Source organism: Strongylocentrotus purpuratus, unplaced genomic scaffold (genome assembly GCF_000002235.5).
Source record: "Strongylocentrotus purpuratus isolate Spur 01 unplaced genomic scaffold, Spur_5.0 spur5_contig_93, whole genome shotgun sequence".
NCBI classification, from domain to species: Eukaryota; Metazoa; Echinodermata; class Echinoidea; order Camarodonta; family Strongylocentrotidae; genus Strongylocentrotus; species Strongylocentrotus purpuratus.
Window position 1 is genome coordinate 2183 of NW_022145587.1, and position 20624 is coordinate 22806.

At 39.9% G+C, this 20624-nt stretch overlaps 2 protein-coding genes across 2 annotated transcripts; both read right to left on the reverse strand.

Moving 5' to 3' along the window:
- Nucleotides 1–689: 689 nt before the first annotated feature.
- LOC115920627 (gamma-tubulin complex component 2-like) lies at nt 690–10167 on the reverse strand. The gene is made up of 14 exons (XM_030976852.1): nt 9932–10167; nt 9670–9784; nt 8991–9165; nt 8344–8443; nt 7057–7236; nt 6547–6602; nt 6133–6356; nt 5611–5681; nt 4540–4714; nt 4067–4180; nt 2966–3082; nt 2315–2372; nt 1912–2166; nt 690–793 (listed from the first exon to the last, which is right to left on the reverse strand). The coding sequence occupies exons 1-14, from the start codon at nt 10165–10167 to the stop codon at nt 690–692; spliced, it is 1980 nt and encodes a 659-aa protein (XP_030832712.1).
- Nucleotides 10168–11485: 1318 nt separating this feature from the next.
- Nucleotides 11486–16606, reverse strand: LOC115920628 (gamma-tubulin complex component 2-like). The gene is made up of 5 exons (XM_030976862.1): nt 16554–16606; nt 14412–14535; nt 13560–13659; nt 12469–12589; nt 11486–11696 (listed from the first exon to the last, which is right to left on the reverse strand). Exons 1-5 carry the CDS (start codon nt 16604–16606, stop codon nt 11486–11488), a joined length of 609 nt encoding a protein of 202 aa, XP_030832722.1.
- Between the last annotated feature and the right edge of the window lie 4018 nt (nt 16607–20624).

A 20624-nucleotide genomic window follows, 5' to 3' on the forward strand; every position in this document is an offset into this window, starting at 1 on the left:
AGAAATGAAATTCGATTCACAGCACGTAGAAAAATATTAACAGGAGTGGTATGATATCTACTGCAGTGATCTTGTTTAGCTTTTTATTCACAATTCAACCGCGAGTCTTCACGTAAATGAAACCGATTTTATAAATATATACAAATATCTAATGTTGACTTTTGGACCCCATTAAATTAAATGTTGTTTGGTTGGCTTAATGGATAAGAAAGAAAGAAAAAAAACCTTATCGAGATTGCCCTTTTTAAGGGAACAATGAAGGTATGCACAGTAAATCTTAATGCATTTTACAATATTTACATATTTTGCCTGGGCAACAAATCTTAAAGGCACATACATGTTGGATCATTAGTAAAAATGCAAAAATGGACCTACCGATCGAATGTTATCCACCCAACTTCCGCTTTTGCGAAATTTCGTTGCTTAAAAAAAAACAATGCACTTCAAGCAAATAATCCTATGTACCATTAAGTCTAAGAAAATACATAAAGTGTCAATTTAGATGCAAAATATTTCTGAAACTTTTCATAACTTTAGGAAAACTAGCAATTACATACAGTACAAGCAAAACATCTCGCACAGTGGATATACAAACTATCAGACCCTTCTCGTTGTAAACATCTCACCTTTCACATAGTTTATTCTTTTGGCTTTCTGCGCCATCGGTTCGTCATCAGATCACCTCTTGGCTACGTCCCTTTACTCCCTGGTCTGTGACTAGTACCAGCTGAGTCAGATCTCGCCCTGGACGACAGGCTTGAGACACTGGTCAGAGAACTACCTGATGCACCTGCTGGTTTGAAACAAGAGGGTAAAAAAGAGAATGAAATAATATGAAGCCGTCTGAATGCCAATCGGGTAAAATAAATCAGAAATCTGGTCGGTGTCGGATGCCGCTTAAGTCCCCAGCAGAATCCGGGGGCAGTAAAGCCCTTTCCCATACGTTAGACTTACATGTAGAAGAACAATCAAACCATGCTTTAGAATGTACAGTTGAATATGCGGCAAGCATGAATCGCGGGCTAAAAATTGAGGGCTGAATCGCGTGTTTAACGTTTATATCCGGGTAGTTATGGCATTGGCTTAACCAGTTTCCACTAAGCAAATAACTAGCAGTCTCTAAACGTGCGGGTACCAGCTAAGTGGCAGGCACGCAAGCAAAAGATGTAACCCCACAGTACATGCACGCTGTGCACAGTACGATCTAAGATGTCGCAGTCCGGTTGGCGCAGTGGTTTCTTTCCTCGCCTTTCACCGCTATGGCCCGGGTTTGATTCCTGTCCTGACCACATGTGGATTGGGTTTTCAGTCCCTACCTGCATGATTCCGTGGGTTTCCCCCAGAAATATTCGTCTGGGGTTTTCCTCCCACCTTTAAAACGGTAATTTCTTCTCATTGTCTTCTCTCTACAGGTTTCTTCAGGCTTACGAACTTACAGTAGGCCATCAGCCTCGGTCCAAAATTTTGGCCACCAGTATCAAATGAGGGGAATAATTGTCATAGCGATTTTTGGCAAGGCATACACCTCCAGAAAATATGTGATAGCATTGCAGCGGTTGCAGCTTTTTGGGTGTTATCACCCTTTTTTTCAAATGTCCATCAATATGCTTGTTGCCACGCTAGGGGCGGTATACCTTGCGCATGCGCACTATAATCATTTATGCCCTGATTTGATACTGGCCAAACCCCCAGGCTGATGGCCTACAGTGCCTAGGGCGCTTTTGAGGAATAGTTAGTTTCAATCCAAGAAATAAAATAATAATAATAACTGAGACTAAAATTGGTGTATGCCAATATATTAGCTTGTTCAAAGAGTACATTATTCTAGGATGTGTTTGTCAGTTCAACTACATTATCCGAACAGTGCCAGTGTATTTGAGATATCCTAGATTTCAATTTACTGCAGCATACCTTGATCCTGTGCCTCCCCCTCGTATTCTTTGCTCCGCCTCTCAGCAGCCACCCTCTCCAACCCCTCGGTGTAGAACCCATTGAAGTCCAGTCTGTGGATGATGTTAGTCATGTTGTGTTCGCAGTCTGTAGTGCTGAAGAGACTCAGCTGATCCAGCAGGCTGACCAGTAGAGTGGAGAAGTTGCTGTCAAAGTTAGCGATGGTGCTGGCGAATTCCTCGCTGCCAATCAGCAGTTCACGTGTTCTGATGCCACCTGATAGAGATAATCACACCAGAAATGTTTCAAGTTGCATTCCCTGTGCTCTTCAACAAATTGTCTTTTTTTTTTAATTAATAACTCTTCAACTTCAAGGTTATTATTTAAATATTTCTGGTTATGAAACCAAGGACTCCTCAAAAGCGGACAGGAACCACATCAAGGACTCCTTGGTTGAAAAACGTATACAAAACCAATGAGAGCTGAGAGTATAAACAAAGGAAAAGGGAAGAGAAACAAAAGAAAATCCTCGATTTACACCATAAGGCCACACAAAAAAGTCTTTTTTTCCCTGATTTTTTTGCTTCAAATGTCGGCTGATGACTGCAAATGGTGCCCGACCAAACTTAGTGCAAATATATGGGAGTCCAGAGAGGCCACATAAAGCTTATTCTCGACCATAACCCATCTCAAAACACGTTAAAATTGTGCAGCAGCAGGATTCCTGTCAAACCAGTGAGTTTGGCGGTTTTGAGACATCATCTTTCATTGAAAAAAAAAACTTCTTCATTTTGCCGACGCGCATGGCTACGGCGACGCGCGCGCATACCAGAAACCGGAGACTTTTTTTTTGGCCTAAACAATGTTTTTGTTTGTGCGCATATGACACAAGGTACACACAACTCATGTTATTCTGAATGTACACAAAGCCATAGTATCTGTGCGTGAGTGCAAGGCATCGTCAGCAATGCACTCGAATGTCCCTTCCAGTGGTCTCCTCCAACTCTCCCTTTGTACCCTTGAGGGGTACTTGTGCACAGAGCTGATTTTCTTGACTTGACTCCCATGACTATACCTTTGCTGCAGTCCTGTATTTCCTGGACTCAGACTTGTCTTTATCTTTTCCTTTAGGGTCTGTCGTATCCACTCGGAAACTCGCCTCACCCTCCACGTTCATTGTCTCTGTCATTCGCTGTGCAAAGGAAGAAAACAAACTTTGAAATCTTTTTCTTGTCATGTCATGTTTACAATTGGTCTATTTAATGCAGAGTTTTAATTAGTCACACACTAGACCATTACAAGTCCATCACAAGACAATCACAAGTCAATCATAAGCCAATCACAAGTCAATTACAAGTAATCCCAAGCCAATCCCAAGTCAATCACAAGTCCATCATAAGTCAATCCCAAGTCAATCCCAAGTCAATCACAAGTCCATCACAAGTCCATCGCAAGTCAATCCCAAGTCAATCTCAAGTCCATCACCAGTCAATCCCAATTAATCCCTAGTCAATCCCAAGTCAATCCCAAGTCAATCCCAAGTCAATCACAATTCAATCACAAGTCAATTTCAAATCCATCACCAGTCAATCCCAGTCAATCACAAGTCCATCACAAGTCAATCCCAAGTCAATCCCAAGTCTATCACAAGTCCATCACAAGTCAATCGCAAGTCTATCGCAAGTCAATCCCAAGCCAATCACAAGTCAATCCCAAGTCAATCCCAAGTCAATCCCAAGACAATCCCAAGTCAATCCCAAGTCAATCCAAGTCAATCTCAAGTCAATCCCAAGTCCATCACAAATCCATCACCAGTTAATCCCAATTAATCCAAAGTCAATCCCAAGTCAATCCCAAGTCAATCACAAGTCAATCACAAGTCAATCCCAAGTCAATCCCAAGTCAATCACAAGTCAATCACAAGTCAAATCACTAGTCAATACACTAGCCAGGTCAAGACAAAAGAATGCTTTTGCCATGGTTCATTTGAATAGCTCGTATCCTGAATCGAGAAGAGATGACTTGTCATGACTCGTGGTGACTCGTGGTGACTTATGATGACTTATGATATCTTGTGTTGACTTGCGACTGACTCAATTACAATTCTTGTTTCACAAATCTACAAATTGAGTTTTTGGTATTCTGACCTGTATGCAGTTGGCGATGTGACGCATACCAGCATGAGTTTGCTGACAATCTTCAGTAGTTCCGGGTCCGTCAGCATGCAGTCCTTCAGACACATGTTCAGGAAGTCGGTGTGGATATCGAGTACATCATCAATGGTGGATACCTGAAGAATCAAATAAACAAAAATAAAAAAACACAAAATCAGTTTTGCATAATTTGTGAAATTTTTATTGGTTGCTGCTCAGTTACATCGATTAGAATTACACAGTCTAAGGGAGTGACTGTTCATCATCATCATCATCATCAAGTCGACTTAGTCGGACTGCAACAAAGGCACGCCATATATCACGCTCTCCCATGGCCGTCCTGATCTCGGCTGCGGAGGCTAGCCCAGTGTCCCGACACAGCTGGTGCATGTAGGTTAACATCTGCCCACCTCGAGAGGCTACTCCACCTCGAGTGACTGTTTAAAATCTTGAGTTATAAAAAGTACTTTTTCGACTGAGTTATTTTTGTCCATACCTGTCTTAGTTTAGTCTCCATAATTTGCCAGTTGGGTTCGATGACCTCAAACATCATGTAGTACTGTAGATTCTGGACAAGGTGAAGCATTCTCTGGCGCAGTGCAAAGGCTGCAGCGTACCACCTGGAAGAGTGGAGGGTGTACTGCTTAGCTGCCTTGTTCAACACCCACAAACTAAAAACGGAAAGAGAAGATAAGAAGTCATTCATAAATATCTGAGACAGTTTACCCACTCCTATTGGTTGAGAGCTCGTCATGTGTGTGGTGTTAAGCCACTGTTTAAACACCGTCAGTGACGTTTAAAGTGATGTTAAATGGCTGCACTCTGTACCACATGAACATAGCGTGCGCTACGCTTGCCGACTGCAGCCAGGTGGTTCAGAACCATTTATATGATCTCCATATAAGGAGATGTTTAGCAAATCACACTCACGAAACGCGCAACATACAAGTGGCCTGGTCATTGATTAAAATTGTTGAGCGACACATTAATTGTTAACATTTTGTGAATTAAAAAAAAAAATTAGGCTCTGACCAAAAAGGAATTTATGAATAAGATTCGGCTCGAGCCATTATCTACGATATGCTACTAGCCGGTTTAAATCAGGCGTTTAAAATGCTCCAACACACTATTTCTTCCTTATTCAAAATCATTACAGGAATTTGTTAATTACAAAGTGGCACCATATAGCAGGACTAATTATGCTGTAAAATGGACAACTTTTTTATAAACTCTTGACATAATTTTTAGTTTAAGCAGTTGTACAAGTAATGGTTTTTCGAGGTTGCGTGAAAGTTTCCCATGGTGCAATGAGATGCCATGTCCGAAATGAGTCTTAAAAGCCACGGCTATGTCTATTGTCAGATTGTTCCAATGCAGTTGTAATGGGCAAAGACCTAGATAATAGCCCTAAACAAGATAGTCTGATGCGGCTAAGGCTTCTCACAACAGCACTGGAGCCTTGGAAAAAAATCACAACATAAACAAAATGTGTGACCAAACAAATGTTTGCACCATATGCTGGAGCGTCCATCTACATGGAGATAGTGCCAAGAACCACAGTACTTACTTGCATAAGATTCTTTCCACGTGCTTGCAGTAAAACAGATGTCTGAACAGAATCTGGTAGCGAGTCAATGCCTGCAATATAAAAAATTACAGATTGTCAACAATGAAGGCATCGAGGCAGAATTAATCAATTGTTTCAAAACTTGTTCTCAAGCGCAAAAGCCCAATAAAAGAAATGCTTCAAACTCACGTGACACCATGTCCACAAAATTGACACTGTTGTATCAAATATATATACAGTAGTTGCATTATTATGCATATCCACATCAGTGCAGTAGTCAAGTCTGTTCGTAAGTAAATTGCAGCTCACGTCACAAGTCTTGTCACAAGAAATGGGGTGAATAAAAACAAAGGAACACTTTTTTCACAGTTCATTTGACAGCTTTTGACTTGACTTGGGACTGGGGACTTGTGAGGACTTGTGAGTACTTGTGAGGACATGTGTTGACTTGCAAGGACTTGTTAGTTTTTGTGAGAACTAGTGCGGACTTGTGAGGAGCTATGAGGCTTTGTGAGGACTTGCGTTGGCTTGTGAGGACTTGTAATGCCTTGTGTTGACTTGTGATGACTTTTGAGGACTTGTGATGGACTTGCGAGGAATTGTGAGTACTTGTGAGGACTTGTAAATCTTTCCTCCTACCTTTCTGCTAAGGATGAGCGACTCAGGCCATCTGACGACGTAATCAAAGGAGAATGCTTCCAGACAAGAAATGTTGATCTCAGTAGGGTCAATCTCCTGAATGATTGCTGTATGGAAAATCATGAAAAAATAAATCAAAAACAAAAAAACAAATTGCATTACACAGGGATTTGAATCTATTTGCTATAACAGAAGAATGACTCTATCAGGATGGATGGCTTGAGCGATAAAACTGAATTGTACGTTCATCCAAGGATAAGAATTATTTTCAAAAGCTTACATTTCTCAACCCTTGACTCGATGGAGATATTCTCAGCAGCTGTGTGATGAGATCATAAGGAAGCAATGCCACCCTGAAAAAAATACACACAGACAAAACAATTAGTGTTTATGCTCAAACGTCATGACAGAGTATCTACCCAAGACTACCCAAGCAGTCTCCTGACGATGACTGGAGCAGGCTAGTCGAAACGTTGAGACCAAAGACAAGTACTTTTAGAACTAAGCAGGACTGTTCGTATCAGAACTAAAACTACTTAGCAAAAGTTGATAAGCAGGACAAGTTCTTATCAGAACTACATATCTACTGAGCGACAGTAGTTATTACCACATGGTGTTACTGCAAACCGAAAACGATACTGATACTCCACCATGCAAAGCCTAAAATTTTATACCCAAGACTTGGAAAAGTTCTTATCTTAGACCCGACTAGTCAGCAAGGCTAGCTCCAACAGCGACTCCAACCTGCTTGGGAAACAAACCATCACTTGAATACTGTGTCTACTCAACACAAGGCACTTTTCTCACCTCAAGTCATCTTTGAAGTTATCTGATTTGGCTTGACTCGTCCGTAGAGCTAACTCCAACAGCGACTCCAGCCTGCTTGGGATGATCTCATCCACCTGCTTCTTCATCTCCTCCGTGGTTATGTCCATCAGGTGGACAAAGAAATCCCCTTGCTCCAGCAGAAAGTATCTCTTTATGGACCTGATCAAAGGTTCAAAATGTTAATTTGGAGTAATAGTTTCCTTAATTTATTTAGTGAGCGAAATTTCAAACTCTGATCAGGAGCCAACTTCATGGCATTGCTGAACAGTTAGCAGAAAAGTTGTGCTGACCTTAAGCACTATTTCATGGCACGGATGTGCTAACGGATGCGCGCATATGGTGATGTCTATTGTTACGTTGCTAAATTTAAGCAGCTTTTTCCATTGAGGTAAGCATGCTTTGTGTGTGCTTACTGCTCATGTCTCCATGAAACATACAGAGGCTCTGGTAGCAGAAATAATGTGTGCTTAGCAGCGCTGTAAAATTGGGCCTAGCATGCTACTCCATCACACTGTCTTGCTAGACTTGCTATGAGAAAAATATTAGCAATGCAAGCGCACAATACATATACAATGTTTTGATTTTTATAGTAGTTATTGGTTCCTTAACAAGTTTTTCAATTTTGAAATTTCCATGTAAGCACATATTTGTAATTTTACATATTAGGCCAAAAAAAAAATAAGTCGGTCTCTGGTCAGCGCGCGCGTCGATTTTAATCATGCGCGTCGATCTTTTTTTTTTCCAAAATGTTCCGCGGTAGTTCCAAAGAGCACCAAGGAATGGGAAATTGCACCAAGGCAAATGATCGAAAGCACCAAGCAAATTATGGAGGACACCAATGTACTTGAGAAACACCAAAAAAGCAAAATAGTACCCCACCTTGTCTGTACAATCCAAGCTTGAAGAAAAAAATATAAAAAAATGTTTTTTAAAAAGCCGCGTGCCGCATCAATTCCGGAACTTTGGTCTGACCAGAGACACCGAATATTTTTTTTTTTGGCCTTACTGTAACTTGGTCACTTCTGCCACATTTGTGGCTGTTGAATTGGTTTTATTTTTATAATAATGTTAATATACCATCATGACAAGTTGACTGCATAAGTTTTAAAAAGTATTTGCACTTTCTCCAAACTTAAATTGTGGCCATTTCCAAAGTCCATCATTTCTAGAAGCAGGTTCATTGCCCACTTTAACAGATGAAATGTGTTCAACATACCTGAGTCTAGGCATCAGTTCCCGATCGTCTATAATATGATCCAGTAGCACCCTGCTTGCATACTGATAGGCGTGTTCAATGTGCTCACATACTGCCTCTCCTTCAGTGTGTACAATATCTCCTCTGCATGTGGGCATTTGGGGTCACGCCCTTAAAAAAAAATTAAACCAAAAAGCCAGAAAGCCTTTAAGAAAATCCGAGTTATTCCTTAACCCTAACAGAACCCATCAAATCCCCACGGCATGTTTTGTTGTAATCTGTCAGGATGGGTACAGTACCCCTAAACTGACAGTCTTTTACATTGGGTTGGCACACACTCCAGAAACGAAGTCAGAATATGGTGTTGGATTTTGCCAGGATGGTATGGTTCCTAGTAAATCATGCTAGGGAGTTGGGGTTAATTAAGTTGAACCACTCAAGCTCGGAAACAAAATGAAGGGTACAGTCAAAGATTGAAAATTAAAATGTCAATTATACGATCAGCAAAAATTATCTTCAATTATTACTGACACACAATTCATCCTAGAAAGTCCCATTTAAGTACCTTAAATGAACTTTACCTTATTTTTTTATTATAGATCATTAACATTTTCTCAGTCCGACTTAGTATCAACCTTTGAGATTCAACAAAAAAAACGAAACAATCTGTCCCCCCCCCCCCACCCAACCCCAAACCTTCCATTTCAAACTTTCTCACCACACTCTCTGATGACTTGAGGTATTTTTCCAGTTCGAAGGATTTTATCAGCGACCGTCTCCAAGAAGACTGGTATCCTGTCCCGACAGATGGTGTAGTGCTGCTCCCAGTAAGCGTCATTGTATTCTTGCTGTAGCTTCTCCTTACGCAGGGCTTCGTGCTCCTCAATCATGAACTACAAAAGCAGCACAGGTGGAATTGAGAGTACTTCATTTTAGGCAAATTATATGTCAATAATGTACTATATTTCCAGATTTTTTCCTGATTTTTCCCAAAATCCCATGAGATATATTTTCAGTTTAGCAAGGTTGCTGGGAATAGGGTGATTGCAGTAAAGCAACTAAGATATCAGTAGTTGATAATATTCACACTGCATGAATACTAAAAGCCACCATTGCCAACTTGGACACATAGCACAAGATGCACATACGCACACACTGGCAAAAAAACTTCTCTTTGGGTCACTGTCAAATTCCCTGAGTTTTCCTTGACTGGAAAAAGGGAAAGTCATTTTCATGGATTTCCCTGATTTCCAGCATTCAATAAACATCTGCACTTCAATAATATTCTACCACAAATTTGTTGCAAATTTGTTGTGGCATTCTGTTGCAAATTTTGTTGACACAAAACGTACCTCTCCGTATTTCCTAAAAGGCAGGAGAAATTCACCCCTACATACCTCACAGTACGGATCCTTGATGATTCCCTTATAGATCCATTTCTCCAGAATTTCAAAGTACGGTGCACAAGCCGACTGCGTCAAGAACAGGCAAAGGTTCTGAGCTCGTGTATCACTGATAAGATAACAAGAAAATAAATATCAATTTAAATGAAAACACACATCAAAAATCCAGTGTTTACTGTCAAAGAGTCACTGGAAAACCAAACCAAGACTGCAACCACAAAAAGGACAAGTCCAAAAGATGAAGTATTTTCCTCACCCTATCATAGTCACAGTCCTCTCGTGCAGCAGGCTGAGCACAGCACCCCCTGTAGATGCCCCACGGTCGATGGCCTGTGCGATTGACGCCAAGATCTCCATTGTCTGCTTGCATGGCTGGATGTAGAACCAAAATCTCTGCAGAGGGAGCTGACCCTGTCTGAACTGATGCTCCAACTGAGCTGTCAAGATGGATACTCCTACAAAATCACCCAATAACGTGTTAGCCTTTTTCATGATCCGGGTTAACCTTTCCTGCACTTACAACTCACTGAAGTAGACTTGAAAAACGCCTTATCAAACAAGCCTTTTTATGAGCCGGGGTTAAGCTTTCCTGCACTTACAACTCACTGAAGTAGACTTTAATCATGCCTTATCAAAACAAGTGGAATAAACAACATGTGAATGGAATATGAGGTCTGAGTTTGATATGACGATCTTCAAATGATACCCAAAGTTTCCAAAACCAAGTTGGTTGATTGATTGATCAAATGGCTGATTCCTTGCTTATGAGGATTAAGGGAAGTTATACACAAAGCCTGTGCAAACCTAGTCTTAGGCCAAAAAAAAAAAAAATAATCGGTCTCTGGTCAGACCGAAGTTCCGGAATTGATGCGGCGACTCGTTTTTTTTTTTTCAAGCTTGAATTGTACAGACAAGGTGGGTACTATTTTGTTTTTTGTGTCCTCATTATACATTGGTGTCCTCCATAATTTGCCTTGGTGCCCTATATCATTTACCTTGGTGCAATTTCCCCATTCCTTGGTGCTCCTTGGTACAAAAATTGAGGGCGCTGTTGTAGCTTCCATGTTAATTTGGAAAAAAAGAAAAAAGGTTGACGCGCATGATTAAAATCAACGCGCGCGCTGACCAGAGACCGAGTATTTATTTTTTTTGCCTTAGTTCCAAGACCTTCATATTTATTACATTTTTGGCTAGCGTGCAGAAGAAATTAATTCCACTTTAAGAGGGGCAATTTCAACCAATTTCTCACTATATTCGATTCTTAAGTACTTTATTTTATTTGATTCCTAACTCTGATTAGAATCGATTCCAGCGTAAATGTCAGTACGGTCGGTCAGAATTATGCTAAATGCATAGGGCTCAAATTGCATCCTCAGTTGATAAATCACGTAACGAATATCACAATCTTGAACCAAGACTAGTGCTGATTGCTGTAGAGTCCAGTTCAGGAATTTGGACTGCAGATTCATTTTCTCAGATATTCAACATTCACAAACATATGTAACTGTGCTCCAACAAAATTAGCTCCCCCCTTCAACAAAAAAGTTGGTTTTAATTTTCAATTCATTGAAATCAGAAGAAAATTAGCTCTCTAACGACTTATAAACCTTTTGGTGTCTAGTTCTGTCGGTATATTAGAAAAGTGTGGCTGACAAAAAATATGGTAAAACAAGTTGTGCTCCCAATAGGAATGTAGCATTTCGGACGTCATTACATGTTTTGTTGGAACATGTAACAATAATAATGATAACATCACAAGGGCAAACATTGTGGCATAAATTTGCAGACAAACTCACTTTGATGAGAGTCTTCATTGCTCCACACAGGGCATGTTAACCATGCCATACTCAAAGGATGACTTGTCCTCAATAAATCGCACCACAGCAGAGTACATAGTACAGACAGGAAGGATGCGATTGGCCACTTCACGCAATGAGACGTCAGTGATGGTCAATAACGAAGGTGCGGCCAGAGGATTGGTCTTGAGGTGGGCGGAGTAACGTGTACTTTCCCTCGGTACCCTGTCAATAAAATCCAAATAAAGAATTTAAAATACAAGTTACAATCTTGAGCATGTAGTTTTACAATTATGTGATTATGTTGGAAGAAAGGCCTCATCTTATTCTCCTGTCTAGACCTTTTCAACAATTTGACAAGTCTAGGTCTTTGACAAGTATGCTGGCACGTGCTGGCAACAGTTATAAACATAGTCCTGGAGACCTGTTTCAGCCAAAGCCTAAAATAACAATATCACAATAAAAACCTCAGATGGATATTTTCTGCTTGAAGTTTTCTAATGAAACCACAGACAGGATTCCGAAAGAAATTTTAAATTGAAATTCCATGACTTTTCCGGGACAAAATGAGGGCTTTCCATGGCCAATTCCTACGCTGTTTTTGGCGTCTTTGGAGCCTATTGCTCTAGAGGCAAGGGGCGCCACTCCCTTTCAGCCTTCCAGTTTGACACAAGACCACTGAGCACCATAACAGCACCACAATGGCGCACTGAACAGCAACAAGTGTAGAGCATAAATGCATATAAAAGAGGAAGTATAGTAAACTGGAATGCAAACTGGAAGTTTTTTTCTTGGAAAATAAACTTTCCACGACTCCTTGTAAAATAACAAAATCCCATGACTTTCCATGATAGCTTTAAATTCCAAGAATTTCCCAGGATTTTTCCATGACTATGGGAATCCTACACAGACCTAATCCTTGGCGATTGGGGACACTGACTGCAATACTCACCGTCATGACCATGAGGAGGTCCTGCACAATGGCCAATTCTTGCACCCTAGGGGTAGTGTCCCGAGAGCCCACACCCGTTGAGAAGTCCCTGGACTTGACACGAAATCACCAGTCAGGTTAGGCCTCTCAAGTACCCAGGAAGACAGCTCGGGAAGCTTCAAGGATACTGCAAAGGAAACAATGATAAAGACAACATTTTTTTTTTTTTTAATAAAGTAGCAATGATAATATAACTTTCAAGTAGCATGTCTGATTATTAACAGTTATGGACACAAAGAGGTGTAAGTATTCAGACAACATTTCAAATATTTTCTTCGTCTCTAATATACAATAGATTGATCCATTATAAGGACCACCCAGAGTATTTTGACACAGTTGTGACTAAAGCTGCCCTCAGTCGACCTTGTGACGACACAGATCAATCGGCGACTGACTTTTCAGGATCAAGCAGCGTCTTGAGTTACGACCGTCGGGAACATTGCAGTTGCTAATTTTTTTGCGACCTGAGTGTAACTATATTCTATACCATAGCTATAGGGATGTTTAAAAAAAAAAAGAGTAAAAGTGTTTTGACTTGTGTCGACTTTTTGACTCAAAGGTATTTGTGAATGGGAATACAAGTACATTTAAGACCGTATCAGGGGAATGCGCGCTGATAATGGCTCGAGCCGAACCGGCCAAGCACATATTTATCCCCTTATTGTGAAAAAAAGTCCATGACTGTCTATGATGTGGAATCGTGGTGGATCGTCGGTCGTGGGTGACTTGAGCACGGTTGCGATTATTTTGCGTCGGGATGCCGCTTGCTTCAAGAGAATCACACGATTTCTCAGTTTTGTGAACTGAGCATTATTTTCTGCTTAATGCCGACAGTTCCGTCGTGACGCAAGCAAATCGCGGGTTGACCTGAGGCCAGCTTAATGTCCACATGCGTCCACGAAAGTCTGGCATGCGTGCATTGTGCATAACACGCGTCCTGCTGGAACATGCATACGCGTGGCATTGGAGGGGCCAACATGTTGTTACCCAGATACGCAGTGGGCGGGGCCGAATGGATTAGTCTATTGTATGAGGATGAATATAAATGACAGTGCATACATTTGACAATGACAATGCCTTTGGTAGTATCTACTCACAGTTTTTCCTGGATTGTTTCTCCCTCATCATTTTCTTGAAGACCTCCGAGGCTTGGCTAGCTGCTCCACTGCTGGCCACACTCAGAAGCTGGTTACGCAACTACCAAATTGTGAGAAATGGCATGCATTACAAATAATTCACATCAGCTAGTAACAAATTTAAGGTAATAGGAGGATTTCGTTTTTTGAATTGTTTTTTTTTGGGGGGGGGAAGCAACAAAATTACGCAAAATCTTAAGAAGGGAGCAGAACAACTACTTGTTCAAGTTTCAGCTCAGTGGATACTATACATTTTTGAGAAACAGAGAAAAGTTTGCACAAGTTTTGGAGTCTCGTAACTGGATTCCGTAAAAAACAAACTGTGCCTGCGGGTACCTTATTCTGAAATCGTCTTCAATGTTAGTTTTCATCCAAATGACACCATATATCTGTGGGAATAATTTCACAGGGTATTTGGTTCCAGTCCTGTCTTTACTTTGCGCAAGGATTTTCTTATTAAAAGTGCCTACATGCCTTAAATATCGTCTTCAGCTATAACTTAGTCTTCATTTTATTTATAAACTCACGGGTACATAGTCTAAGAAAATGATCAAAATTGAAAATTCTGTTCCTTATAATCTGGAACACACACTGTGTTGAAACACTTATCCAGTATGTTTGCCTAAATATTCTTGCATGATGAATTCATACCTGGCTCATTCCAACTGCAAACACTGCTGATGTTCAACAAGGATTGTTAAAAACAGAACACAAAGATTTAGACACAATCAGAATCAGCTCAGTGAAAAAGCTGTTCACCTTTGCACACAAAAATGTCCCTTAAAGGTTATTTGTTGACCACCCTTATTTTACCTCCGATACTTCCTGTTCTGACATCTTGGATCCGGACGGAGGCAGGACCACCCTGTCCATGGGCATCTGCAGAGCCTGGGCATTTCTGTTGCAAGACAGACACTGTGTCTTTGTCTTCGGACAACTTGGACAGGAGGTAGACAAAGGCATCTAGATCCGATTACTGGAACAAACAAATATATATGTCACTGACAGGCATTCATGATAAATTGCCAGTTATCCTAAAAGTACTTACCCAATTATCAAAAAACTTATTGGTTAAAATTTATTGAAATTATTTTGTCTGGCTTGCTGTCATTTAGAAAATCACAAAATGTAGGTGATTTCCAACGATCAGTCAACGACTGATTTTTTTGGGAAAAATAGTGCTAGAGATAAATTGTGTTGTTGATCAAAAGGTTGTGCCTGATTTTTCACTGTTCTTGAAAAGTTTCTACTGAGCTGAAACTCATTAGGTTAGGTTTTGAACACTCTCCTTTGGATTTTGAGTGGTGTAATTTGGAACCAAACAAAACGTATGTACATGTAATGCAAATTATCCTATATGCCTTTAACGTTCGAATGCACAAGACTAACTTAGTCCAATTCCAGTCACATCAGAACTTGACAGAAGTAATGCAAATTTTTGTCATTCAAATGTTCACATTCCTTTCAGTGCTTGGCCATTTCTCGTAGGGACAAATCACTGACCCATACCATAATGCAGAACAAAAGTAAGGATTTCTGCATTTTAAAACTTATTATAATTCAGACCACACAATCCACATCAAATCCACAGTTTTCCTTACAAATTCAAATGACAGAAGCTGAATTTGAGAGAGAGATATTTTCGTTAAACTCCACATATTGACTCACTTTTTGGATTTCAGCTCATCATATTTCTGCAGGACTCCACAGGAGTCTGGGTAAATTCTGCTATCTTGCACTTAGCACCGTGAGCTGACACTTGTGTAGTGACATACGGCGTTCTGTTCTTCAGGAGTAGGTCCACATAAAGCTCTGGGCCTGCACTACCAGGTAGACTTTACAAAGGAAATAAGGCATTTAACTTGTAAGTGCTAAAATATATACTTGAGTTAATTACAAGTCCTTAATAATCAAGCACAAGTCTATCACAAGTCATCAAGCCATTTTACAAGCTATTTCAAAGGCATTCCAAAGTAAATACTCATCTACTGTTATTTGTGACTGGACTTTGTAAACGGTTTTGTGATTCACTTTTTACAAGACTTGTTATGGACTTGTTATGGACACGACATCATTGTTGTTTAAAGTAGCTTGAGTTCTGTACAGAGGGCACTGAAATGGGGGGTGAAGGGTCTTACAGCAAAACTAATTGACAATCCCCGACCCTAGTCCTATATTGGCCAATAAATATGAGGCTCAAATACTGGACTTCCTCAGAACAGAACTGATACCATGGTCTTCATCGACAACGATGGACGAACAAACAAGATGGCGAAAATTGCAGTTTGTCTAAAACACTACTGAAGTATTTTTCTCAAGGTCATGCACCTTTGAGTTTGACCTTTTGAATTTCCATGGTAATTAACTAGCTAAGTAGCTTCCATAGTCAGTAATAGTGATATCAAGTGAAACACTGTCTAGATTTAAATTTGGGAAACACATGTTTCCAAGAAATTTAGCGTGTATTTACATGGCTCAGTTTTGAACCACATTTATTGGGTTACCCTGACGCTTAAGGGGCCGTTCACAATTATCAACATTTTCACGAGCGTACAAACCGTACGCTGGGGGGGGGGAGAGGGGGGTTAATGGCCGCCGTACGTTTTTTTTTTTTTTAATGTCGATATGTTTTCTCGCCCGTCGCCACAGCCGACAGCCGCAACCGATGCCGATCGAGCACTTGCCGAGCCGGTCGTGCCCCGCGCCAGGCCCCGCTTTGCATCCCATGAACGTATTGTGTACAGCATGCGCAGCATAGTCCTACACACGTACATGAAAATGTACTGTATGTACATGTACAAAATCACATGCAAGTGTCTATATATAGACTTGTGTGAAAAAAAAATCATCCTTTTTCCATACACTTTTAGGGGAGGGGGGGGGGGTCTTGAAAAAGTGTACTCTTCGTACACTCGTGAAATGTTGATAATTGTGACGGCCCCTAACCGATCTTACCCAAGAAGTTTGATGAGCTCGCTGACTTGGTGATGAACTCTGAACTCGCTCATGTTGCCAATTTAATGTGCCTTAAAACTCAGACATCAAGATGCAATTTCTGTAGTTTAAAAACAAAAAAATTGGGTGAAATCATTGTTGGAAAGTCCACCGAGTCAATAACTGGTGGTACAGTTTACATCACTTCATTTTGTCTGCATGTGCAGTGATAATGCAGACACCACTCGCTAGTTTCAGTAGTTGAGTAAAAAAATAGGCAGTACATATCGTCATGCGACAAGGAAACGGACGTTAGCAGGCCAGGCACCCAAAAGCACTTTTGGAGATAATCGAGTAGAAAGTTTTTGCGCTGCCATTTCTTGATTAAATATCACATAAGGTTGAAATTTTGACTGATGACATTCGTTAATAATTCAAATAATATTGTGCATTTTTTATGTCAAAATATTACTTTATTGTGAAGTTATTTAAATTTTTATGTCTAATTACGTTTTACCAGGAACTTCCCAAGCCTTAAACGTACACTTAAGCGACATGTTAAATCTTTACTTCCTTTTGCTGGGAACAAAATTGGCTTTGTGTACCCACTGAGTGGGATGTTAGCGCGCTTCAAACATTTTTTGTTACATATTAGTATTACATGTTAACGTCCTTTTGCCGGCACAAATAATGAAAATCCTCCTTCCATCGTTTGTTTACTGTTAATTACGTCAGAATGACGTAGCTCCTTGAGACAATATGTGTATCAAATGAAAGATATTTCCAAGCTCTATCGATAATCCGAAAAATCTGAATTTGACCTTTTGACCCATTTTTCACCCTTTATACGACCTTCTTCCAGGCACCCGACGATATTTTACTGCGACCAGCAATCTTCCTAATGCTACTTTACTGTGAGTGTGAGTGTGGTCTGTTTTAATAACCCGTGTTCGAATGTTTCAAGGGAATCACTGCAAGACAGGTTCTCAGAATGTTCTTTTCCCTTAACCAGATCGCACTGGAGGCCGTGTATACAGCAAACGTTGTGCGGTATTCGGACCGGATGACAGATAAACCACGCAAGGAGCTAGCCGGAAATCAGTGACCCGCCGCTCGCAGACAGTTCGTCCTCGCGATTGCGCTTTATCGGCAACACTAGAGATCTACTTGAACCTTTAAAAATCTTCATCAACATCAAATGCTATTGAAATAAGTCATCCTATCCTAATAAGTACGAATGCTGACCTAGCCTACAGAAATCGTGAAGCTTTAAACATGAAGTTCAATATTTTTTTATCGAGAGCGCGCCATGTCTCGTATCAAGCAACTGCGCAAGCGCAGATATGCTCCTCTTTCAATGTAAAGTTTTATTTACGCAATACAAATAGCCAAATTTTGTAATTTTGGAGAAAAGAAAACTTGAAAATAAATTATTTTTAATATTTAATTATTTGTACAAACTTTTATTAAAAACTATTACTTACAAGGAAGAAATGTCTAACTTGTTTCATAAATAGTGATAGTACGTAAATTTCGTGAACGCATGCTGTCGCCATATTTGCAGATTTTTTTGTGTGATGTTGCCGATTTTTACGAAGGTAAGAATGCAAAAAAAAAGCCTCAAGAATACAAATGCATAGTAACACACTTTTGCAGTTCAGAGTATGACTGTTATAGCAGAAACTGGATATGTTTTGCGGCATGAATTTGGGGAGGTTCATGGGGGAAATGAGGTTTAAAAATTTGATGTTTATCGGTCCGCTCTTCGGTCAAGTTCGCGTGGTCGACCGGTTGGTTTTATTTTGTGCGGTAACAGCTTGTGCTGTGCCGTTGTGCCGTGCATGCAGTGCAGAGTTTTGCTAGAATTTGATGTTGCTCCGATGGTCCGCACACCCGCACCGGTACTTTGTAAAGAGACTACAGTCATAACTACTAAACATATAGTTGTTATGTGTTTAGGTCTTAGCATGTTTAGCAAAAACATCAAATTTGAAACTGAAAGTTTTCCAACTTGAAATCAGCACATTGTGTTAATTCAGGGCACAAGAGGGCGCTTTCCATTTTTTCATGTGCTGGAATGCAGTGCAAACCGGAGTTGAAATCAGAGAGCTTCCATAAAACAGTTTATGAAACTGAAAACAGTAATTTTTATAACTGAAATCGTTCTAAACATGCTAAAAATGAAAGTTTACATTTCAAGAGCAATCAGTTCCCTCAATATGAATCCATATTTTTTCAAGCCTAGCTCAAGATTTTTTCTCTGACTCTCAGTGACAAAAGCTGGATAAGGAATTTGTTTTCCAAAAAAAAGAAGGAATGGGGCCTATAAATTATTTGAACTTGCATTACGCATTCTATTTGTCAAAGGTTCGACTAAACAGGAATACATTTGGCTCCAAATCCAGGATTGTTCTCCAACTTCTAAATTTGAACATATTAAAGTTTGGTTCTAAGCTGAGCGGCATCTGTGGGATGACATATTGAAGGGGGAGTGTTTTAGAATCTGTTGAATGATTGAGGGCAACATTGTTCATAAAATTTCTATTAACATAGCATGAAGGAAGTTACGCAAAGCCTTGCGACACTTTTTTTTTTTGTAGGTTTGTGTTACAATTTGGAGAACACTCATCCTTCACATATCTGTCTACATATATGTATGCATTGATCTCTTTTTCGCTTAAAAAATACACGTACATCAAGGCCTTGCTTAAATATACAAGACGTTATTTGCTGTATTCATTCGCTCAGGATTCAAATACTCTTTTGAATAACATGACTTACAATTTGTGACCTGTAGCTACGTAATTTCTTCTTGAGATTGGATGTTATCATCAAAACGGTTCAAACACAAAGAGCCATCATAGTCCTAGGGCTAAACAGCAGAAGTGGCCGGTTACAAAAAGTCCAGTAAAACCATCATTGGAAATGCTTACGTAGCATATGGTTGTATCCTTCCGTTATGGACTCCCTTTTGTGCAAATCTTTCAGTCTTCCCATCATGTTCTGATATGAAATTAATTTGTGTTGAAACGTCTACCTCATGTGAACCCTACTCTCTCTAAAATAAAAAATATTTGTAACATTGTGGTACCATATACATGCATACATACAATTCTTCACACTTTTCACTACTTGCAGCCTGTGTGCTAAAAGACATCCAGATTTCTTTTGCAAAGCCAGTAACATTTTTGATTCATAAACATGTTGCTAGTTTTCAACACACCAAAACCATACAACGGATATCTATAGGATACAAACAGTTCTTCACACTTTTGCACTACTTGCAGCCTGTGTGCTAAAGACATCCAAATTTCTTTGCAAAGCCAGCAACATTTTGATTCATAAACATGTTGCTAGTTTTCAACACACAAAAACAATACCAACAGATATCTATAGGATACCTTGGAAGTTACCAGAATTACATTCTGTCTTTATCACAGTTAGTAGTTACACAGACAGCACCTTTTAAGCAGCTCTGACAACCATCATCAAGCTGAAAATTAGAACTACAGGAAAGAAAAACCCACAAATATTAAAAAGTTAATGTTACTCTAGGGCATTTTCAAAAATACATACCGTCAAACATGGGCAACAAGTAATAGATGCAAACCTGTGAAATAGAAAAAAAATTACAAGACTGGAGATTTTGATGACACCCCTCATCCAGGCGGGACTATTACTGTGCGTACATGCACTTTGCATGCACGGATGGCCTCTTGAATGGAATGTGAATCACCAAGACTCTTCTTCATCCAACAACCCTGCACTGGGAGGTGTTACACATTGGACTTAAACTATACAAAATCAGACATAAATGTGTGACCATGACAATCATCACAAGGGCTCCTCTAAGACTCTTTGACTGTATAAAAGTAAGTGCACAGAGTCAGTTATACTTAAACTTGCAGTTCCGATGGTGGGTGGAGTATTTCAAAGAATGACAAAGAATCCGTTTTGTTGGGGTGCGTTTTTTGTTTTCTGGGGGGGGGGGGTTGACATTGTGGAAATTATTGGCTCATTTTGGAAAGATCAGTCAGTATAATTTAAATTATGAATCATGGAAGTTCACCTATTGAACAAAAATCCTATTGC